General features: G+C 38.6%; 1 protein-coding gene across 5 annotated transcripts in view; it reads left to right on the top strand.

Moving 5' to 3' along the window:
• LOC131434713 (protein dead ringer) overlaps window positions 1–25,820 on the top strand; it is a 290,153-nt gene that overhangs the window by 255,576 nt on the left and 8,757 nt on the right. For all 5 annotated transcript variants that reach the window (XM_058601750.1, XM_058601749.1, XM_058601745.1 and 2 more), the window contains exon 6: window positions 2,760–2,943. In XM_058601750.1, the coding sequence (XP_058457733.1) occupies window positions 2,760–2,943 (184 nt within the window). The remainder of the gene's footprint in view (window positions 1–2,759; window positions 2,944–25,820) is intronic.

The following is a 25,820-nucleotide window of genomic DNA, read 5'->3' as shown; positions in this document are numbered from 1 at the left end:
ACAATCTCTCTCCAGCAGGCATAAAACCTCCTCGTCTTTCATATCAACAGATTACAAAAATCCAACAGATATAATTGTTTCTTGGTGCTAAGTATCATGTTAAAAGCAGCCAAAGATCTCATTAACTGACTTCAAAGATGGTGGAGAGATGGGGAATGGTGGGGAGCAAGAAGATTAGTTACTTCATAAGGATCGCGTTAGTTCCGATGAAGATGAGGGGGATTGAGAGGGTCGAGCGGACGAGCCTGAGGGTGTATATTATTCTCAGTATTGGTTGAAACATCGATGGAGAAAGGAAGCACCAAGTTTAATTAACTTGTAGATTGATGTTTTTTAATTATTTATAACAAGTACTAAAGCGAATCCTAATTCTAAATTTAAGCACTGGAGTTGAAAAAAACTGATTGAAAATGAGTTTAAAAACAAACATTTTATTGCACTGCAAGATAAGAGAAAATTAACTACTCAAGAACATCGATTGAATAGACGATACATACCGAATTCTCAGGAATTGATGGGATTGAAGATGTCGAAAATGGATATCTAGATTCAGCTTTGTGTAACAGTTCAGAGAAATCTGCTTCTACCTCTTCTTGCCCTAACAGCTTACCGGCAGTTATCATGTCTTGTCACTGTCTAAAAAAGTTTTCCTAACTTTTATGGAAAGCTTCTTTTATGTTCCTAGTCTATAAGTAAGGTGGCCAAAAACTGCAAACAACTATCGTTGCATCACATCTATTAGTGTAGTTCCCAAATTGTTTGAAAATATTATTCTGATTCCAATTTTCAATCATTGCAAGCAATACATAGTCGATTCTTCACATGACTTTCTGCCTAAGGGCTCCACAACCACCAACTTTTTGTGAGTTATGTCCTACCAGAATGATAATAGGTCAAAAGGTTTATGAACAGAGGCTTTTCGCACTGATTTTTCTTTGCTTTCGAAATAATTAACCACGATGTCACGATTGCTAAATTGGAAAGATTTGGATTCGATTCGAACATCTTCTGATGGTTGCAATCATTTCAGATTATGCATCGTCCTTTTGCAGTGAAAATTAGCGACTTCGTTTCCATTGAGCTGATCATATCGTTCGGAATTCCGCAGGGTAGCCACCTTGGACCTTTAATATTCTTACTGTACTTCAACGACGCTAACTTTTCTCTGGAGGGCTCTCGAATGGTCGAATTTCACAGGAAAGTGTCGAAAAATCAGTGTTTTTTTTTTCCTGATTCACTGTTAAAAAAAGAACGTTGACACTTCAGGCAGTTATGGCCAACTATTTTAAATAATTATTTTTCGTGGGACAAATTTGCCTGGAAACAGTTGCTATTCGTCTTCCATTAAATTTCGTAAATTTTGACAAAAAAGAGTAACTAATTTGGGTATGCGTAGATGATTTTCTAGACCCGTACCCATCGTTAGACGAAAGATTCAACCATAGTGGAAACATCCCATTCGGTGGTGGTGAGTTCGGATCCGTAAATGGCAACTCGCACTGTAACATCCGAAAATATTCGATACAAAAACAGACAAATCGATTGGGGTTGCTGTTTGAAAAAACAAACAGAACTCAACAGAAAACAAAATCAATCGGGACTTGACTATCCCAACCACAACAACAACCAAAAAACGGTCAATCCGGGACCGAACGAATTGGTTACACACCCGTCATGGAATGGCAAATTAATTTGGCGTCTGCTGAAAATATCGATCCGCCCCTTTTCCATCAAGCCGAACCTGAAACCGAACTGCGTACGATGCCTTTGTTTTGCGCTGCAAATAAATAAATATAAAAGAACAATATTTTGACTCGCTCCGTCTGGCCGAGTCTGTCTCTTCGGCGGAAGTTCGTTAATTGATAGATTAGTATGAGACGAAACACATTTGTTCGGTTCCACCGAATTTAATGGTCGGAGAGCATAATTTATGCATAGGTCTTGAATCCGGTCGCTCGGCAATTACGCGGCAATTTCTTCACCAGACAGTGTACATTAAAAGAACAAATTTCGCTGTCGAACGCCTGATAAATGCCACCGTTGGTCAGTGTATGTAATTTAAATATTTTTCCCCTCCCCATTCGCTACGGAAACCCAAGGGGGAGTGACTCGGCATGCTATCTTCGGAGTCCAGATCCATCAAGGAATAAATTTAGTACCTCTACCGAACGACTCGATACCCGGTTCTCGTCCAGTAGGAGTAAGCGAGACGAGTTAACTTATGAAAATATTCATCATCTACATTTTTCAACTCTTCCCTTCGGAAAACCCCATCCAATCCGGCCTCCAACCTGCCGCGTGTTCTCCCCCATGAAGAGGGGACTCAGAGAAGCCGCTACTGTTCGGTAGCTGACTGACTCTTCTGGTACAAAAAAAAATGCAGATGAAGACGACGTGCGGGTGAAGAGACGAGATGTCAAAATTGATTGTCAGATATGTGTTTTTCTTTTCGAGAATAAATATTCTGCGCTCGAGAAGTTAGCATAATAAAGACAAATATTAATAAAAATAGATGCTTTTTTTCGTGTCACGGATGAGACGTGCGGGGGAGAGGAAAGCTAAAAGGCACGAACATTTTTCAATTTTGTTAGACCGGCTCCCCGCTTCCGCACACACACAATCTGATCCGGCGCAAGAAGTGTATTCCGTAGCAACACAGATGATCTTCTCTTAGGATCACCGTCCAGAGAGAAAATTAATTTTTCAATGAAAGATGTTAATTACATTGATTTTTTTCCCCCGTTTCTGCTTCTTTACAGGAACTCCAATCAATCGTTTGCCCATCATGGCCAAGTCGGTGCTGGATCTGTACGAACTGTACAACCTGGTGATAGCCCGCGGTGGACTGGTGGACGTGATCAACAAAAAGCTGTGGCAGGAAATCATCAAGGGATTGCATCTTCCTTCGAGCATCACTAGCGCCGCCTTCACACTTCGAACACAGTAAGTAGAGATACCGGTCTGTCCGCTATCTTCATTATCTAGCATACATACGTAGAGCCGGCCCCTGTCCTCGGTATGCAGATAATGGACACAAATGTCGATGCTGATTGACGCATGTTTGAATGACAATTTTTCGGGTGGTTATTCACCGGAACGAGAAAAGAAAAAAGTGTCATCATCATTTGTCATCGCTCTGTCCTCCCAAAACTCACAGGGAGGCAGGATTACAGATTTTGTTATCGCGGTTCTCGTAATTTGTGCATACAATTTTGGATACCTTGATGGTTGTGTTCACGGCGATGCTTGACAAAACGGTTGTCGATTTTGTAACATTGATCTTTGAACTGGGAATATTTTTCGGCTTACGCAAAGATTGGTATCGCAGCGAGTGAGCCAAACTGTTTTATTTTTATCTTCTGTGACATTTCCTTCGAGTGTTATTCCATTGATTTGAATCAATCATGGTTTCAAGATGTATCAGCAGTCGTAGGTTCAGAAGTCTTTGGATACAATTCAATTCACAAAAGACAATAACTATGTGCACTATGTGGAGCACGAGAACATTAAGTACAACATTCCAGTATATATGGAAGATAGTGCCATAGAAGTGCGTGTGCATGATCTTCCCTCAAGCGTCATCGATCCCTATATTCGTAAAACTATGTCCCAATACGGAGAGATTCTCTCTATCGAAAAAGACAAGTGAACTTTTTCCCCGGTATTCTAAATGGCGTACGTTGGTTACGCATGCACTTGAAAAGGCCTATACCTTCTTATGTAACTTTCTGTCAGGATACAAAAATCCCGTGCAAATCACTTGTTACCTATGACAATCAGAAGGCCACATGCCAAAAAGCTGTTCATTACGGTAAGCCATGTGATAAACTGGACAAGGAGACAACCACACCAAAGGACAACGGTGCTTCCTTCACTCCAACCCCAGTACACCTGTGACAGTCACCAACAACAGTGAAGTATCTCCTTCAACGAAACCATCCAACGTATCCCCTATAGAACAAAGTACACCAGCTGCAGCTAACAGCTTACCATCCAACCTCACTTTTCTCCGAGATGGCTGAACCGATTTTCACAAACTTAGATTTAAATGAAAGGTCTCATAGCCCCATACAAAGTTCCTGAATTTCATCTGGAGCCGACTTCCGGTTCCGGAGCTACAGGGTGATATGTACAAAAATTGTGAAAAAAAAGGTCACTCAATTTTCTCCGAGATGGCTGAACCGATTTTCACAAACTTAGATTCATATGAAAAGTTCCTGAATTTCATTTGGATCCGACTTCCGGTTCCGGAGCTACAGGGTGATATGCACCAAAAAGTGGGAAGTAATGCATAAGAAATGTTAAAAAAATGTCACTCACTTTTCTCGGAGATGGCTTAACCGATTTTCACAAACTTAGATTCAAATGAAAAGTTCCTGAATTTCATCTGGATCCGACTTCCGGTTCCGGAGCTACAGGGTGATATGCATAAAAAATGTGAAAATAATGCAATAAAAATGTGAAAATAACGTCACTCACATTACTCTGGGATGGTTAAACCGATTTCAACAAACTTGATTCAAATGAAAGGTCTTATGGTCCCATACAAAGTTCCGAAATATGATGCGGATCCGACTCCCGGTTCAGTAATTACAGGGTGATATATACCAGAAATGTGAAAAAAATGTCACTCGTTTTTTAGATTAGCATAACTTTTCTCATACGAATAGGCAACGCAAATGTAAGCACTAGTTTGGAAAAATGATGCTGACTGTGTGACATAAACACTGAAGCATGCTTTTGTGAACTATTCTAATCAATCTGAATCAATTGGTGTCAAAATTAGTATCCGAAATTATTTAATAAAAGTATGAAATATATTTTCATGAGACTGTTATGAAAGAAGAGAAAGGCATTATCACACCACTAGGTGGATTAAGAAGGGGTTTTACAGAATTGAATCAACTGCATTTGTAATTGATGCAAACTTAAATTTTCAATTCATCGAAAGCAGTTCTTAAAAATTTTACCCCTTTTTCGTCTTTAACAATGTGAAGAAAACTTAAAAAACAGCTCGGTTTTCCTGCACGCACTGTCCACTGCCCTAAACCTTTCGTTACACGTTTTACAACAGCCAGGAAGGCTGGGAGCGGAATAAATCACCAAATCAGGAATCACCAGAAGGATGCGATGGTGAAGCAAATATTTCAGAAAAGAGCAGATCTGTTGGTATGTATTGTGACTAGAAAATTAAAAGGCGGGTGGCTAATGTCTGAGACATAACTGGAGGACGTGGAAATGAACTAAACTGACATACTTCTCCCACACTTTCGAATATCAACAATCGTTCGTATTAGTTGATTGTGTGAATTTTGTTACTGTTACTGCTTTTAAAATTGCTGCATTTTGGTGCATCTATACTAAAGTATGACTTATTGACGACAAACATATTCTACCACACAAATAACGCTGAACAAATGAAGGTAAAATAAAACAACAAACAATGTTACATTTGATTTTTATTTGTAGATTTACATACTCAGTACAGACAAAATTTACATATTTCCTTGGAAATATCAGTTGTACAAATTTGCTTCCACCGTTTTTTTCCAAATTTAAAAGCTTCATTCCGAAAAAGTGCTTACAGATGTATTATTCAAAGTATTGTCCGTCGATAGCGATAACTCCCATCTTTCCGGCAATTTTCGGATCCTGGCTCGAAAAAAGGAGTCCTCTTTTGACTCTATCCATGAGGCAATCCATTTTTCCAACTCTTCGAAGGATTGAAAATGTTGATCTGCCAGATCGTGTGCCATCGAACGGAATAGGTGAAAGTCAGAAGGGGCGACATCTGGGGAATACGGTGTGTTTTGCGACGTGAGGCCGAGCATTGTCTTGTTGAAGGATGACTTTGTCATGTCGCTCTTGATATTGTGGCCGCTTTTCTTTTAGCGCGCGACTAAGGCGCATCAGTTGCGTTCGGTATCGATCTCCTGTGATGGTTTCACCCGGCTGTAAGAGCTCGTATTAAATCACACCGAGCTGATCCCACCAACCTTAGCACCGTGAATATTCGGTTTTGCCTTCGACGAAGTAGCATGCCCGGGCTTTCCCCGTGATTTTCTGCCTTTAGGATTACCGTATCGAACCACCGGTTACGATTCGATGTAAAAACCCCTTACGATTTTGTCTTTGAAGCAGTTGCTCACATACAAATAGACGGCGCTCGATGTCCCTCGGTTTCAACTCGTACGGCACCCAGTTTCCTGCTTTCTGAATCATACCCAGGGCCTTGAGACGTTTTGAAATGGCTTGCTGACTCACTCCCAACGATTCGACAAGCTCTTCTTGGGTTTGGCACGAATCTTCATCAAGCAATGCTTCTAGTTGTTCAACTTTGAAGGTTTTCTCTCTGCCACTACCATGTTTGTCTTCGACATCGAAATCACCATTTTCAAAACGTTGAAACCACTCCCGACACGTTCTTTTACTCAAAGCAGCATCACCTTAAGTTTCTGAGAGCATTCGATGCGATTCAGCTGCATTTTTTTCGAATTGTAACAGAAAAGTAAAACTTCCCGCAAATGGGGAGAATTGGGCACATAAACAGACATTTTCGACCGTGAATAATACGAAAACAAGAGCAACTATCACTGAAACGGCGATGACAATGTATTTTGACCAGCCTCAGCCGGTACAGTCACCTATCGGAAAACGGCGGAAGCAAAGTTGTACACCTGATATTATATTGGTTCTAAAACGAACCGATATGTAGAATTTATCCTATGATTACAACTGTTGTTTGCCACCATTTATTTATTTACACCAGATCCTGAATTCTGGACGTTCACGAATTGGAACCTGAATTAAAGAACTAAATTCGGAAACTGTGACTGGTTCCGAATTCTGGTTCTTAATCCAGATGAAAAATTCAGCTCATGTACTAAGTTCTAGAATTCTGCAACTGATCTCATTTTTATAATCCAGATTCCGAATTTAACTCTAGAACTGCATACTGAACTTGAATTCCGAGCCTTAATGAGAGACTGATCTCATTTTCAGAGTCTAGTCGTAGAACCAATGTTCCGAATTTAATTTCAGCATTATGAAATCTGAAACTAAATTCAGTAATAAAATTCAGAAACTGAATTCAGGAATTAAATTCTTGTTCAGAAATTCTGGTTCGGAGTTGATATCTAAAATGTTGTTCCAGAATTTTGAATTATGTTCCAGAACTGTTCCTGCGAATTCGGAACTTGAATTAAGACACTACATTAAAATCATGAAAACAGTTTCAGAATCTTCAATTAGGATTCAGCTCCAAAGTCTTAGTTCTAACTTTTGAACCTGAGTTTTGAAACTGAATTCTTAACCTGAATATAGTTTGAGAATTCAGTTCAAAAATCAATCCAAATTAGGATTTACAAGATAATGAAAGCGCAATCTGCGTTTGAGATTTTATAGCAGAGACTTATCTGTTGTTGTTGCTGTTGATGAAAAGTCCTCATCTCGACGTGCAGTCTCGTGATGAGTTTTCATTATTGTTTCGAAAAATTTGAGGAAACTAAATTTTTGAGTTATTTATGGTTATCTCACACTGTTGAAATTTTTTATCATATATTGCTGATCATATTACTGATAGCATGGAGAAACAATTATGTTGTTGGGTTTAGTATAACTCGAGATATTCAAGATTAAGTTCTACCCATTCTCCAAGGGCGCATTTTGAAAAGGATAAGACGTATTCACGTTAAAAATATCTCCAACTTTTGTGCATACTTCCAATCACCGACAAGATATGAAGTTCTGTGTAATAATGGACGAAGAAACTTATGTACTGGAAGAATTTAAGCAGCTTTGTTTTCATACTACCATGTAACGAAACGGCGTAGAGGAGCACTTCAGGACGAAGAAAAGGGCCTGGTTTTCCAAAAAAAAATGTGGCTTGGTAGGCAATATTCAACTGTGGTCGAGCAAACCAAAGCTTCATCACTATCGGAATGGTAAACAAGGTAATATACCGTGAAGAACTCCTAAAGAAACGATTGTTACCATCCCTAAGCAGTCATGACGCTCCCTGGCTATTCTGGTCTAATTTGGCATCATGTCACTACGCCAAAGATGTTTTGGAATGGTATAAAGCAAATGTAGTCCATGCTGTACCGAAAGAGGCAAAACCAGATATTTGTGTTAGATCAATAAAATTACACATTATTATTTTACCAGAACAATTTTTTTGTTGGCGAATCGCCATATTCGGATGGATGTGAACAAATTGGGCTCACTACCAGTCAGGAGACTGAGAATATGCATTGGAAAATTAAATTCATAATTTAATTTAAGTTAGTAAAAGAAGTGTATACAATAAAGAGAACTACAAACAACCAAGCAGAATACTTTCATTGAAAGCACCGCAAACGAATCACTAACACATGAGAATATTCTAGGGCTGAAAAGTCACCACTTGTGGCTGAACACCCAATTTAAATCTTAATAATTTAATTTTAACTCATATTCCAATAAATAAGTATTTAAAAAAATAAAACACATGAGAATAAGCGATGAGAAACGCGTATAAATTGTTTCCGAATCGATTGGTTGTTAAATTATGTCATTCCATCAACATATGATTGAGTTATTATCGTTCAAATTGAAAGAAGAATGACAGAAAAAGTTTACGCGGTTATTTTTGAAACTTTTAATTGGCACCCGGCCCCGTATAGTGAAGAGTAAGGCATTTTAAATGAATGCCAAAACGTACCTGTGTTACGTATGGGACTACATGAGGCAAATCTATCTTACGTGGTTTTTGGAAAGGATGGGAGACATCCTTGTATATCGCTGGTAACTTACGAGAATCAGCTGATTACATGTCAGTTTTATGAACAACTTGCTCACTACGGTAAACCTTGCACTGGAACTGCGAAAAAGATAACTTTTTTTGAGGCCGATTTAGACATTTTTTACGTTTTCTGTTACGCTTGTTATTCACACACTTTACCCTGTAATTCCGGAACCGAACGTCGGATCCGGATGAAATTCCGTATGGAACCACAAGACCTTTCATTCAATTTGTGAAAATCGGTCAAACCATCGTTGAGAAAAGTTAGTGAGATCCATTTTGGAAAATATGATTACTATTTTTGGTACCTTCGGAATCGGGTACCGGGAACCAGGATAACCGGATTTGGTTTGTTTGGCCGTCTACTGATAATGCATACTGATAATGGCTACGGATTGGAGTAGTTTTGAGGCAAGTTTGGATTTTTTTTTACGATTTTTGTTTCGCCTCTTTAAGTGATGTTATACAATTTTCAACACTCTTTATCCTATAACTCCGGAACCGGAGGTCGGATCCAGATGAAATTCAGAAGACCTTTCATTCAGTTTGTAAAAATCGGTTCAGCCATCTCTGAGAAAAGTGAGTAATTTGAAATTGGAATTTTCACACTAATCACCCCATAATTCCGGAACCGAAAGTCAGAACAAGATGAGGCTCAGGGTTTATTCATAAGACTTTAAAATCTTTCATTTGAATCTGATTTTGTGAAAATCGGTTTAGTCATCGCCGAGAAATGTTAGTGGTCATATAATTTTTTTGTACATTTTTCCGCATAATACTCGAACCGGAAGTCAGATCCGAATTAAATTCAGGGATTTTGTAATGGTAAAACGCGTATACACGGATTGTTTTAGAACGCAGGTTCAAGTCCTGCCTAGGAACGTATCTTTTTCCAAAAAAATCATCTTTTTTGAGCGTTCCTCATTCATTTGGGTGCTTCAATATATGTTTCCACTCAGTCATTGTAACTTAGTTATGGCGACTTTACTTCAAACCAACTAAAAATTAACAAATCGTTAAAAACAATTGCGGTTTGATTTTCCGTAACAATCTGCCTCTGGTAGTGAAAGGGCCTGTCGCTGACGATAGCCAGGCACAGTAGAACTTGAAAAGTAAGTATCCGATTTCAAAAACATTCAACAGCCTTCAGGCCGCCTTTCATTTGTGTTTAGTGTGAGCAAAATCGGTCCAGTCTTTTCTGAGATCATAAAATCTTTTATTTGAATCTAGGTTTGTGAAGATCGGTTTAGCCTTCTCCGAGAAAAGTTGGTGCTTTTATTTTCGCTTTTTTCACATTTCACCATATAAATCCGGAACCGGAAGTTGGATCCAAACCTTTCTATATGAGGAAAGCAAAAACAACAACAACAACATTGACGAGCCGCGAACAAAGTACCCCTCAATCCTCATAGGCTGAAAAAAGGAAGCTTCTCTCCCACAGGAAAAAGGGTGACAACGAGATCCAATAAAAAATAATTTAAACTCACAAAAAAATTGCTCGTTCGGCCACGTAAAGCTTGTACGTGAATAGGACTGAAATATTGAATATTACTGAGGAATTCGTAAAAACAACGGTTCATTAAATAGAAATAGGAAAGTTTGTTCGTACTTAATCTAACAAACTCTACAAATCCTGTTAACCCTGTAGTTCTGGAACCGGAAGTAGTATCCACAACAAATTTATTATTTCGGAGTGAAACTGTGAGACTTTTCTATTGAACCTATGAGTTTGTGAAAATCGATTTGGCAATCTTGAAGAAAAGTGAGTGAGATCCTTTTTGCAAGTTTTAATCTCCATTTCCATTCTTCCGCAAACCGGATTCTGGTGACCGGAATAGCTGACCCACAAATTGTTACAATTGTTATCAACTGCAGCGCCCTCTTTTACCAATATCACACACCAGTAGCAGACATCCGTAACCGTTTCGTCGCAAGCGGTGGCATCTTGCATACAAACCTGTAACCGCCTCTTTTGCCTGGTCTACTCAAAGCTAGGTTTCTTTACTTTAGTTAGGTCCGAACGAGCGGGAGCGAGGTCGGACAGCACACGAATCAAATCGATGTGGCGAAGCCGCATCAGATATTTTTTCACTTAGTAAACGAAAAATACCACATACATTTGCTTGGTAGATACACCTATGCAATTGATTTGATGCTTAGTGACTGATAGTCAACAAGTTTCCTTGGGAACTCCGTCCTGAGGTTTATGAATCAATCTTTATTCCAGAGTACAAGAATCAATCTTAATTCAAGAGGTACAGTTGTAGGTCAAAAAACGGGCGTTAACGTATTTTCATTCATTTGTGTTTATTTTAAATCAATTCCAATTATAATATTAAGACAATTGCAGGAATCAGCAAATGACCCTTTCGGCGAAATGACATTCGGCGAAGTGGCCCATTCGGCGAAACGGCTTTCGGCGATCCGTACATATTGTCATTCTATATGGCGAGTTGAAAACTTTGACACTCATCACCATGTAACTGCGAAACCGGAGGTAGGAGCCGAATGAAATTTCACAGTAGCTTTAAAGATAAGCTTTGATTCAAATCAAGATTTGTTAAAATCGGTTCAAGCATCGCAGAGAAATCGAAGAAAATTCTATTTTTGGAGTTTTTCTTCACCACTTTCGGTGCTTCCGGAACAGGAAAAGGGGGGATCAGTAGTGCCGAAATAAGTTTTATGCCCACAAACTAACAAGCTCTGCAACTAGAAGAATTTATCAAACACTTTTATGGGATTTATACCTGTTTTTGATCATCGTTCGTGAGAAAATACTAACGAAATTGGTTAATTTCCACTTATCACGCTTTATTTCCAGAACCGGAAGTCGGATCCGGATAAAATGTTTTACCAACCTTTAGGAAACTATAAGACCTTTCATTTGAATCTTAGTTTGTGAAAATCGGTTGAGCCGTTTCAGAGCTAGTTGGCGACCATTTTTTTTTTGGTAACGGTCGATCAAAGTACGGTTAGAGCAACCAAATCACAGCAGTCAGGCTGTACTAAATGTAAAGATTGAACTACGGGGCGGCATGAAACAAGAACTTGTAAACAGTTATTTATTTCACCTTCCAACGAACCAAATGCGACAGTGTTTCACTATACGACTTAGGTACGCTTAATTCCAATTAAGACAGATGTTGTTATTATTCTCAGCAAAGTTTATAGCAAATGTGTTTTTTTTAATATTCATCCAGAAATCATTTTCGTAATTCATTAAATCCTTTCAACCGTAAAATCGAAATCATTCACCGAAATTCGATCTGCTAACAAAAACCTCTAATTCACAAACCGTACTTTTCAAGATGATGGATAGGTCATTTATATTCACAATCGTTAAACAACAGAACACACACACACTTACTCGGATTCGATTCATCTCCCCTGCCATCCTGATCCACATCCCATCGTGCCCGTTTTGTTTTTTTTTTCGCTGCCCCCTGATCGGGCGTTGCCTCTCTGCACAATGCGGCGACGCGCTGCTAAGCACAAATTTATTGTTCATAATCTTTTATTTGCGATAATAAATGCATCGATTTGCGTTGCCGTTGAGAGGGCCCTCTGGCTGCTCTTTGGCTTTCTCTTTCTGCCTTCGCTCGTAGGACCCAGAATCACCCAGAGTCAAAATACAAGCATTAAAATTAATCGAGTGGAGCAAATCAAAATTGAACTGTGCGCAGTTCGGCGAAGCGATTTGGTTTTGATTTCGTGTTGCCTCATTTTTGTTGTTGTTGCAGTCGTTCGTATAAGCCGTATAAGCGAAAAAATGAACATCAACCACAGCAACAATAATAACAACAACAACGAAAAATAAACCTAATCGAAATGAAATGAATAAAACATGCAATTTCGTTGTTGGCATGGTTTTCACATCCGACGGTTCGATTGCATGGTTTGGTTTTTTCGAGTGTGGTGTTTTAATAAATGAATATCATCAAATCAAACTGAGAGTAATGTTTGATCAAATTACCATGAGTTCATTAAAAACTCATTAGCTTTGCTAGTAGTACGTAGAGCAAACAAAGGAAAACTGCTGTTGTGAATAGGTTGGCGGTAGCATGTAGCATTAATTACAGTTTAATCAGTTCGTTGTTTGTAACACAAGCCAAAACCTGAGCATTTCCAGCTCTGATAACCCAAATCTAAATTGTACCCGTGATCTACCTTTTTTTTCGTGGAATAAAAAAATTTTGTGCTCGAATTTCTAGTTAACAAATCAAACCAATCTACGCGTAGATTAAAAATGCTACACACCAACCATTCTCTGATTGTAAGATCAAGATCGGCCCCATTGAGCCATTCATCAAATAAAATCTACCCACAAAGTACATATTTGAACGTGCAGTTTGAAATCACAACAACCGAACAATTCTACTCCGTTTGGAGTGCTCCGTCGCTCGTTTGGCGTGGAAAACGAAGCTAAGTGGGAAAGCCATCACCGCGAACTGAACCCCTCTTTCTTTCGCTCTTTTTCTGCAATTTGGAAAAGACATGCGATTGTTGTGGAAGAACCTGGGATTGATGACGAAGGGGGGGCGGCAGGGGGGGGGGGGGGGGGGGGGAGGTTCGTTCATGACCGTGAGCATGTGAAAAGTCCAACTGAATACACACACACAAAGTCTCCTCGGTATGTGCCTAAGAAAGTACGGAATACTGCACTGTGCTACAATGTTGCGTTGGTTTCAGCCCGAGGGCGAAGCCTAGTTATCGCAGGTGAATGACCGACCCAACGTAGATCCATGAATAAAATCTAATTTCTGGCGGGAGCAGCCAGTGATACACAAAACTAATGTGATTAAACCCCCTTGCAAGCGAAGATTCCGACTTCGAACAATGCCCAAACCCAACACCCACCTTGCCAAAAGTTACTCTCGAATTTACACCTGGGATGCGTGATGCTAATTTTCCTATAAAACCCCGCAAACAAAGTGGGGGCAAAACAATTCGAATGATTGACAGTCTGCAACGGATGATTATGATTATGATGATGATGATGATGTCGCAGGTGTTCCACTTTCGTTCTGATACCGGCACAACCGGCGTGGAAGGAAAAAAATACAGACACCGCCGACAATTTTCACCGGTTTTCAACCGCTTTCGACATTGTGGATAATAATTTGAATATGAAATTATTATTGCGACAAAAGGCTTGCTTGCTATTTGTCGCGTCTCTCGGTACTTCGTGGAGTTCGGGCACACAGGAGTAGGAGTGTGAAAAGAAGGAGGAGAAGGAGGAGTACGACGGTTTAGGCGAAACGAAATTAATAGTGTCATTGTCGCAAACAGACAAAACTAAAAAGAAAAAAAAAACGAAACACCTCTCTTCGGCCAGAGACACGCTTCAAAAAAAATATGGGATGAATGCGATTCGTCATAAAGTGATAATCATAATTTATGATGTTGTATTCGCGGCAGCGGTTCATTTACTGTCAGCGCACCAACAAAACACCGAAAAGCAGCCGAAGCATCGGGCGGCATCGTCACTTTCAACTACGTGCGTACGGTGTTTGTATAAATTTGTTATTTTCTTAATGATTTCCTTTTGCGCAGATGACTTTTCCAGTTCGATGCCGGGACAGTAGTAACCTGCGAAGGTTCAATTGAAGTCACACCGTTTTAGTGTGAAGAATGTGGTTCTACTTTGTCACCCGATTCGTGCTATGAATAAGCTAGTTTAATAATGCGAAACTGTTTTAAAAAATGTTTTCATTTACAGAACAATCAAATGTTAAAATACCAACCGAGCTTAAATACACTGGACTAAAAAGTATTGGATCTTGTTTTGTTACATTACATACTCGCTTTCGACTCGTCAGTGCATAACAGTTTATGTTGGATTGTTATACCACTCAGCAGTACAACATATTACTGTGGGTAAAAAAGGTGCGCCCCCTCAAAGTAATCCCCCCCGACTCCAATACACTTGTTTCAACGTTTTTTTCCCAATCCTCGAAACAGTTGGTAATGTCAATTTCCGGAATCGCCTTCAATGCGCGTAGCGGTTCACGCTTGATGACTTCAATTGACTTAACACTGATTCCCCGGAGCGGTCGTTTGAGTTTGCTGAACAGCTAGTAGTCACACGGAGCTAGATCAGGCGAATACGGTCGTTACGGTGGAACGATATTAGTTGAGTTTTTGACGCCAAAATCACGAAGAATCAATGCAGTATACGGTGGTACAAAAACCAAGAGTTATCGGCCCATAATTCCGGCCTCTTTTTACGTATAGCTTCGCGCAAATGACACATAAAACTCAAATAGTATTCTTTGTTGACAGTTTGGTCGGTCGGAAGGGATTCGGAGTGCAACACATCTCGATAATCAAATAAAACATTACCTTTATTTTTGGCTTGTTTTGACGTGACGCGTTCTCGACCCATACAACTATCACCCAATGCTTTAGGCAACATTCTGAACGTTTCGGCAAGATAAATTTGATTCCGCACACAAAATTTAATGGAACTTCTTTGTTGAAGAATTTCACTCATTGTAAAAATCACCGATTTCACTTTTAATACTTCAGAAAGACACTAAACACTAATGCATATTTTGATGTAACACTTGGCAGTGAAGTCACTGGTAGTCATACCAACCTAGAAAAAAAAATTTGACGAATAAGGTTTCCGCTTGAAATATAGTAAAAGTCGTACTACTTTTTGTCCACAGTAGTAATTAGTAATCCGCTAAGCAGCCGTAAAGTTTCCGCTACTCGCAAAACACTTTTTTTTATTTGCACCGAAGTGCAATGACATGACTGATAAGCCGAGCAAAAATGTGTTTCGGCGTGTACTGGCTGATACTGATAGTGGTCATTTAGAGGTTAACCAATTTTTGTGTGCATAGGTCACATTAGAGTGTCTATAACCAGAGTGACGACTTCTCATCCGTAATGTTGGCAATAATTCAAAACATTTATTTCGAAATGTTTTTGTCCTTTGGTGCAGATGTCTTCTTGTCCAGTTTTTCACATGGCTTACCATAGTGAACAGCTTTTTGGCAATATTGACAAGAGATTTTCACGGAACCATTGTATCTTGGCCGAAAATTACATAAGAATGTATAGCCTTCTTCAAACGCACGCGTAACAAACGTACGCCATTTAGAATACCGCAGAAAATAAACTTCAACTTTTCTTTTTCGATCAAAAGAATATTTCCATACTTGCGAATATAAGGATCGATGACGCTTGAGGGTAGATCATGCGCACGTACTTCTATAGCACTATCCTCCATATACACTGGTATGTTGCACTTGATGTTTTCATGCTCCCCATAGTGCGCATTGTTATTGACATTATTTGTCTTGTTGCATTGAATTAAATGCACACGTTTAATATCAAGATGCATTTGCTCCCTAAGCAAAGCTTTAAGTTCTCGTACCGAAGGTCAAATTTTGCACTGCTTGAAGTCAACAATAACTGTATTCTTTCGTAGCGGCGGTAGCTTTTGTTCGTTTGGTTCACTCATTTCAAGATCGTTGTATTGTTCACTATACAATACTGTACTTCGTTTCTTCCGTCCCCAACGAAAGCGGTTTTGTTTTATCGACTGACTTGGATGAGATGTGAAAGCGAACTGTATTTCGAAATGTTGATAGTGTTGTTAGCTTTACATTGTAATTGACAGGTCGTTTGCTTACTGGAAGCTGTCATTCCTCTGTCGTCACCTTTGTTATAGGCACTCTAGGTTACATAATTATTTTGACATACTTTATATTCCATCTTAAGGTTTTTTTTTACAATTTTAGAAAAAACAGTCAGTTTTCTACGCATTGTCACTTCAGATAATAGTTTGAAATTAGTTGATTTCGGAAACGAATGTCGAGTACGGATGAAATAAAACCATAAAACCCTTTTGTTTGAATCTAAGTTTGTGAAAATCTGTTCAGCAATCGCAGAGAACACGTACAATATAAACTAGTTGGGCTGTTTGGAAATAAAACTGGTTGAAACCCAGCGAAGAGTTCATCATGAAAAACTCGTACTTTCCGATCATTTTTCTAATTATTCCACGAGAAAGGCCAAAAATAGATCGATATCTTGTGCGATATTGAAATTTTTATTTGATTCATTTGTCCATCAATGCATTGAAGTTGCTTAGTGGAAACCGGAATTGAAACTGCTCAAATGATCGTGTCGTACAGTCAGTTGAAAAAAACCGAAGGTGGAACTTAATCCATTCAGGTTTTTGAGTTGGTTTCAGTTCAGCAGTAATATGAATGAATTTTACATCCCCTGCAAAAACGTGTTACATCAATTTCCCTTCGAAGGATTTTTTGGACGGGATTTTGTGTAAATTTTTCTCGAAACGACCTCCAATTGCTTCAAATTGCAAGTTCGGTTATTTGTTTGAGTCCAAACGTCTTAAATTGGCTCAAACGCGATTCGGATTATATCAACCCAGAGTATTCCGAAATTTCAAATTATTTGCATTTGAGTAACTATGAATAGTTTCGTCCAATGTACTCGAATTTGCTTCTGTTTTTAAATTACATTGATTGAACCGAGATTTGGGAACTCATCGACATGTTTTACCTATTCGAATGGTTTACTCTCTTGCTCATAAACCGTCAAACTGATTTTGGTTTTATTTTGCTTGAATCATTTGGGACTTTTAAGAGCAGGAAAAAAACTGCTTTAAAGTGCGAAGTGTACGTGTGTACCTGATTTGGGGGAAAATGTTGAGATCGAATCAAAAACAATTGTCAGATGATTCATTTTTACAAAACACTCTACGCTTCTACTTCACTAATCTCGAGCAATCATGAGGGTCGTTCGATTATTCTAATTTAAGAGTATTCGAAATAATTTCCATCCAAAGATAATTTTTGAACTGTGAGAAATTCACATTGACAGCTACAGGTACAGAAATAAAAGGAACAAATACAGAAGCTAAGTTCAGGAAAAAATAAAGAAGGTACAGGAACAAGTGCAGAAAGTACAAAACCAAGTACAGAGATGAGGTACAGAATGTGCAGATGGTACAGATATAAGTACAGAAGTTACAGGACCAAATGCAGAAAATACCTGGACAGGTCCAGAAAGTACAGAAGCAAGTTTTGAAACAAGCACAGTACTTTCACTACGCTACTTGCAAAACACTTGTGTAATGTCTAAACTAACATCTCGGGTACAGATTGTGGTAACACATAAATGACAAAAATATAAACATAACCTGCTACGCACTGATAAGTCAAAGACGAAACGTAAAATTAATTAATAATTTATAATATTAGTAAGGACACTTTCAAAAGACGAATAGGAGTAGAGATAATTTAGAATTAGATTTAGTCTGTGCGATATATTTTTTTTAATCGAAGACGATAAACAATAATCATAAACATAAACATAAACATAAAATCAAAGTCAAAAAGGATATGTGCACCTAGCATAAATTTAGGGGTAAACCAATTTTTTTCCTTTTTCCCTTCAAATTAAAAAAATAAGCTTTTCAGTTGATTTTATCTGATATGATATGAATCTTGATATGAAACTAACCCGTTTTTGGCCGTTTACTGTTAGCATATTCCTTCTCATTCATTTTACTTTTGTTGCCGAAGCTCACAGAATCCATCGTCAATTGAATAACCGTACCTAGTCACTTGCAGTTTTGCTTGCTCAATTGGTAATTCCAAGTGGTCAACCCTTTTCATTGTCTTTCGTGTCTTCACTGTGGGTAGTGAGTTGAGTTTTCAACTATCACCAGCATGTTAAAATCTATAATCTCGACTGTTTGAAATGTATTGAGATGTGTTTCGAAAAATTAAAAATTTAAAACTGAAAGAGGGAACAATTAATTTATGTTTATTTTGCAATTGATATTTCAGTTATCATGACTGGCTTACCTTTCATCCATTATCTTGAACCAATTGGAATATTTACATGAACCTCATTTGAAGGCCTATTCAATTGAAACAATATTGAATTCATTGTTATGAATTTGTCTTCTTCCCGGACTTATTAAAAATTTAGGCTAACGCAATATTAAGTCCTGACATTGCATTCCTTTTGAGGAACTACGATCCTACACAGTTTGAAAAAATCTTGTGATTTTACATCTTATAAGATGAACATAAATGGAGCGTCGAATGAAATGAAAAACAAAAGATAAATAGCAACAGCGGGACTTGAACCGAGAAACATTAGATCATAAAGCACATCGTTTAATCGACTGAACCACACAAGCACATATCTGCTGACTGAATAATTGATACATATAACTCCATCCAGCAGTAATTGGTAGTACTTAGCACAGTAACAAACACACAAATTACAGAAGCAAGCACACAAAGTACAAAATAAAGTCCAGATAATAGAGGAACAAGTACAGAAAAAAGTTAAAAGTCCAAAAGTTAATCGCAAATGTTGTCGAGACAACAATGTTGAATGGCAAATTAGATGAAGAAAAAGTTTTCATTTCACGCATTCCAATGATGCCCACTGATATGTCATTTCTATTTGAACGTCATTTTCTCATCCGTTTAACTTTTCTATTATCGTCAATAATCTTTATGAGTCTGTAGCGTGAATTTAGAGTTTTTTTCGGATGGTAAATTGTACGCTGCCTGTTTGCGTTTCGGCAAACCATCGGTTTTACATATTTTGTCCTGTTGTCCGCGATATAAAAAGGTTGGGGCCACTATCATAAAGCATTATAATGATATTTTTCTTCAAAAATCATTAAAATTGATAAGTAGTTTTGATTTTCTACATCTAATCTAATATTATTGCGCTACGAAGAGTGCAGGGGTTCGCTAGTTTAGTACTAATTTCCATTCCTAGTACCTTATTACCATACGGTTGTAGTGCCTTAAATTACGCTAGCACTGAACGCAGTGTAATACAGCGCAATAAAAGAAAAATGTTTTTAGCTGAAATGACATCATTTAGACAACGTTTACGATCAAATTCTTCAGTGATGTATTTGTTATCTGCTGGACACCTCCAAGACCAATCCTACGATATCTTTCTATTCATTGGACATTTTCTTCGTACGCGAAGAATCGATCATTCAACGTTGGCCAACATATTTATCATCAACCTCACCGATATGCTCAGGTGAATTCGGACCGAGCGAAAAAAAAACAACACACACACACATACACATACACTAGTCAAACAATCACTTAATTGTTCAAACAGCCAAGTGTGTGATATCGTGTAGTAAGTTGATTGTTTTTTTTTTCGAAGGCATTTTCTACTTGGTGGCGGTAACGGTTGGGTAACGGGGGGGTAGACCATCAAATCAGAAACCACTTCGGCGCACGATCGCCACTCGTGCACCAATATAAATAATTCATTTAATATCAATTTACCTGTAGCGCATCAACGAGGGAGAGGGTGAACGGAGAACGGAGAGCGGAGCTGTTGGGATTCAAATATTTGAAATTTGAATAAGCATGTGTGTACACACAGTCATCGGAGGAATCGATGTTTTGCGTTGGTTAATTAGTGTTGGCAACACTCTCTTCGGGAAAGTTACGTCTCGGTCCCGCTTGGAACAGCTGAAATCTTGCGGCGTGTACTCTTTCGAAACTTACGACCGAGTGAAACTTGGAAATTATTGGTTGGCAAATAAGCTAAGCGCACATTGGACAATGTTGCATTTAATTTTAAAATATGCAAATAGGTTGGTTACTTGGTTGGTTGGTTGAGCCGCGTGCGGTGGTGCCCCAATCAACGTGGATCCATTTCAGTTCGGAGCACTCGAACCGGTTAATGGCAGCGCCATTTTTCATACGATAAAAAGCGGAAATCTTGACCCACTCGAAGCCGAACATGGACGGAGCTGGATGACGCCATCTTCCATGCGTGGAATGAAACACGGTCAAAACAAAATAAGTCAATTAATTCATCAAGATGTCGTCGTCATTCGTCATGACTACGACGACGACGACGACGACGATCCCCGACGATCTTGATAACCGCTGTAGTGGCGGTCAGATCCGCAGATGCGCAGGGCTCGGTTGGGAAGGGTAAAGCAGGAAGCACAGATTCGCTTCACTTCACTCCCCATCCGTGGCTGGTTGGTTTGTTGGTTAGCTGGTATGGCGCAGAGTGCAGTCACTTTTGGGCCGAAAAAAGGGTGGAGTAAAGTCTCCGCTAGGGGGTGGAGTGGGGGCAAACGGCGGTGGTGGCAGTGATTGGAAGATTTTACACGTGGTTGAAGATACGATACGCAAACATTTACGGGATGGCTGGCTGGCTGGCTGACTGCTGTCGGAAAGTTGATTGGAATCCACGCGAAACGACAAGGGGCATAAATTATGATGGATTCTTCGAGCGGTGCTCTCTCTCATGTGCGAGAGGGCAACAACAGAAATAATGGCTATAAAACCGATTTCAATTCCATCATTTTTCCATCATCTTGCATGATAATATTTTTTCACCAGCGCCCGAGACTTCTGGGGCCCAGAGAAGTGCATTGCAGCAGCCCCGTGAGCTATACGCTACGCGGAGACAGGATGAGCGATCAGAGAAATGATTTATTTCCTTTGGTTCATCCATCGTTTTATATGTGTTTTTATTTTTTATTTTGAATTATTCATTTAATTTTGAGTGTAGTTCCATCAAATTGATCAAGCGCTCGCGAAATTTATTTCTTTCCCAAGACGTGCATGCCTAAGCATAATGTTAAGTAGGGTAACTGAATCCATTTTTATGCGATTTGCCTTTTGTTCGCTACTAGTTTCTGTCCCGATGGAACACTTTTGCTTACGTTCAGTACTTTTGCCTCGCTAAAATACAAGTAATATCGAAAGATGACAGTAGGTGCAGTTGCCCTAAATGATCGAGATGATTATTTCAGTTTTTGAAGGCATTTCTTATTGCAATCTCCCATGTCAAACCGAATGAGGCCTTGGGCGGATCCAAAGACTGATGGCGGTCGGTTGAGCTAGAAGGAATAAGGATTTTTAATTTTGATGAAACATGTCCTTATTATTAGATGAGTATGAAATTTATGGACTTTGACTGACGCCCGATCGTGGAAAACATGGAAACATTTTAAATTACGCGATTACATTTTAGCCTTTTCATGGACGAACTATTCGCCATATGATATAACATAGTGTTCACTATTATTAATTAAATTGACAACCTATACATAAATTTGGAAGTGAATTTTCAAGCATTTTCCCCCACACAATTCGGGTAATTTTGCCCCTGGGACGATTTTGTCATATAGTTACAAATACATCGTTTGTATTAGAACTAATTTTAGAAGAAAAAAACAAAGCATTGGCAAAGATGTTCACTAGTTGCCTAATTAAAATCGTTTTCATCACTCAAGAAAATTACTATAGAACGATCATAAAAATTTACATATAACAAAAACATAATTGGTTTCACCCCATCTTCCCCTATCACTATCAGCTATCATTATTTTTTTATAAAATTTTTTTTATTCAGGCCAATTTGCGTACAAGCTTTACGTGGCCGAATGAGCCATGTTTTTATTAGATAAAATAATTTTTTTACCGTTGGATCTCGTTGTCACCCTTTTTCTAGGGGGAGAGGAGCTTCCATTTTTATCTTGCGATGAGTGAGGGGCACTTTGTTCGTGGCTCGTCTCGTCCTCCATTGCCGCATCGGTGGTATCGTTGTTGGTTTCCGTTTTCTCTTCGTTTTCCTTGTAATTCGCATTCTTGGGTTGGTTGTTAGTTGCTGTAGACGCGCCTTGTTGTGCATTAATTGCAGTTGTTGGTGGGTTTGATGGTACAACAGAAGTACTGCGCTCACTAGTTTCCGTTGTTGGGCGGTTGTCCTTATTTTTGTTTAAAGATGTCCTTTTTGCAGTTTCAGTGCAAGGTTTGCCGTAGTGTGCAGGTTGTTCACAGAACTGACATGTAACCAGTTGATTTTCATACGTAATCAGCGTTTTACACGGATGTATCCGGTCTTGATCACAAATGATGTAAGATGGAATTGCCTTACGTAGTAGCATACGTACTACTCGCACGCCATTCCGGAAAAAAATTCCGTCATACTTCCCTTTCGATGGAAAGAACTTCACCGTACTGCGACATACATTCCCGAACATGCCCCTCGCTTGTCTGCGGGGGAAGGTCATGCACGCGTACTTCTATGGCATTGTCCACCATGTAGCAAGATTTCAATTTCGGTTGCTGCTGGCCTAACTTTGCAGAAATCAATACAAATTGAATTTGGCCTTGTAGGCCAAGTTTCAGGCATTGTTAAATCGTATTTGCCCATTTCGTACACTCTATTGTTCACTACACTGTATTGTCTTTGTTTCTATCGTCTCGACCGTAAGCAATTGTCGACTGTGTCTGATGAGATGCTTGCACGAACTGTATCAGCTATCATGATTGTTATACCTTTCATCTATTACCTTGATCCAATTCGAATGTTTACACGAACCTCATTTGAAGGCCGCTCTCTCAAACAATGGAAAGAGATATTTTGACGGTGGTGGTTAAACTGAAACGAATGTAGAACTGAATGCCGCCCCGTTCGGTACGTCAGCGAAGCTTGTGTGTTAGAGTGTGAAGTTTACAATTGAATTGAATGAAGTTTTACTGCAATGCCCTTAAGGGGTATGGCGTCAAAAAATAGGACAATTTCAGAAACGTTTTCCGGAAATATAGTGAAGGGTATCGAAATTTATTTTTCAGAGTTTAAGGGCTAAGGCAAGTGTGTTTTAGGGTGTTTTAGAGGGCTATTTTCACGCTTCAAATCTGAATTTCTCAGAAACGGTAACGAATATAAAAAAAACCAACTGATAATCTTTTAGAAAATTATTTTAGATTATTCTGGGAAAACTTCAGAATGATTCATTGACTTTTGCGGTCGGGAAAGTCTTTTTTCTGAAGGAAGAATTGTATAGCTGAAAACGGCAACTTTCAACTTGTTCATTGAATATCTCGCCTTTAAAGGCATGCATCAAACATCTATCCTGACATTGTCTAGATAATTTAATTCAGAGGCGATTAGTGAATAAAAAAATATATGTTGTCGCGATAAAAATGAAGTGAATGTTATTTTTGTGAAGGTATTTCTATGGCGGCGCCATTTTTTCTGCTCCAGTTCCCTGGTAACGTAACGAAAAATGAGAGAGAAATAAAATCTGCTCAGAAAGGCTGCCAAACAAGCGGTAGCTTTATTGGATTTTATGTGATGTAGTCAAACTTGTAATCGAAAATATCAAAACTTTCTTGACCACCCGGCCACATCGAGAGTCATTTTGCACATTTGCGAGAGAGCATGGAGAGAAATGTAATACGCAGAGCGAGACACGTGGCTTTCATTTCTCTCTCATTTTTTTCGATTTTTGTAACTTTGGAAAGGTTTTACAGCTACAAAATGGCGGATTTTTGTGTGTAGAATTTTAGTTTTGACTTTAAACAACCATCCAAAATTCAAAACAATAAAAAAATACTCAAACAAAAACGTAGAGGTCTAGAAAAACATCTACTACACTGAACCCTCAATTTGTGCGCAAAGTCGGGGTGCGTAAATAAAATAAAACATTGTGTTTTTTTTTCAATTTTTTCGCGAAAAAAAGGTTTTTCACTTCCATTTGATTTTAGTATCAATAACACAAAAAAATCTAACTTCGTTTATGCGCAAAAGCATCTAGGACCATCAGAGTATATTTTGAGACTACAGAAATTTGTAAGAGATATTCTATATGACATATTTAGATCGAAGAACTAGTACATGAACCGTGTACAAGGATCTTGATAGTTCACTTGGTTACGCTGGTGGATCTTAAAGCCTATACTCCAAGTAGTCTTTGGATGAACAAGTACAACCTCATAACTCATCACAATGATCCTATTAATTCAATGTGATACCATGAGTACAAAAACGAAACTCACTGATTCGTCGGTTTCGTTGGTGGACCTCAAGGTCTATATTCCAAGGAGGATCTGGATGGACAAGAATATCCACAGACATTACCATAGTATGTCAATTTACTGAACTACGAGAACATACCGCACTCAAAAGATATGCAAAAGTTCCCAGTCAGGTGTTCATATACTGAGTTCTTTTTTCCAGGGAATTCTTGGATGCCTTCGATCTTAACTAGATTCTATGGAACCGAACAATTCCGTAATGTACATTTCACAAAATTCAGTTCACTGAGGCGTGTTGGATTGCTTTGTATACGTATAAATAAAAATTTCCTTCATCATGCAAAAACTTTTTTACGCGATCTCAAAGAAAACGCGTAAAAAAAGTCACGTAAATTCAATTCACATAAATTAAACTCGCGTAAATTGAGATTTTGGTGTATAACTATACTGCTTTGAATTGTTGACATCTGATAAGTCTGCGCTGAGATACAGTGGACACAGCAAATCATGATTTCTAAAAAGTATCCTCAAAAATACTCCTTCGCCGGCTTATTTCTCAATATTTTTCCACAAAAAAATTGCGAATGTTATTCGTATAATACGTTTTTTTTATGCATCTCATTTGAATAAATTTTTTTTAAGCATAGCTTCAAAAAATTCACAACAATAGTGTGTTTTTTTCATCCATTAGTACTCGGCCCGAAAGCAATGTACATCATCGAATTCTTAGTAACGCGGGAAATGAATTCTAGTAGCTTAGAGGCTTTGAAAACCATAAAACTCAATGTGCTTTTTAAAATTTAACTTAGAGTCCAGGAAGACATCAAGGTCCTTCATCGGCACGTTCCAGAAAAATTAGCGAACTATTGTGGTCGAAACTGACTACAGACTATTAGCGACTAAAAGAGATGACGGAGCATTTGGAACTGCTCAAAACCATTCTGTTGATATTACCACAATTAGTTTGAATTCATTGGCATACGATGGTTTTATACGTTTGTTCGAAAAATTTAGATCGTTAAGAAAAAGTAAAAATATAAACGGTCCAAGGTGACTTCCTTGAGGAACTGCAAATGTAACAGCGAATGGTAAGGTTGTACAGTCTTCTTTTTTCACTATCATGTCGCGACCAGTTAGATATGAGTGAAGCCAATTAAGAAATGACCCGGTCATTCCTAGTTTACTTATCCTTGAGATTGACGGGTTTGAAGATA

Source organism: Malaya genurostris, chromosome 3 (genome assembly GCF_030247185.1).
Source record: "Malaya genurostris strain Urasoe2022 chromosome 3, Malgen_1.1, whole genome shotgun sequence".
In the NCBI taxonomy this organism is placed as follows: domain Eukaryota; kingdom Metazoa; phylum Arthropoda; class Insecta; order Diptera; family Culicidae; genus Malaya; species Malaya genurostris.
Note: the sequence above shows the minus strand (reverse complement) of the source record. Positions and strands in the feature narration are given on the sequence as shown.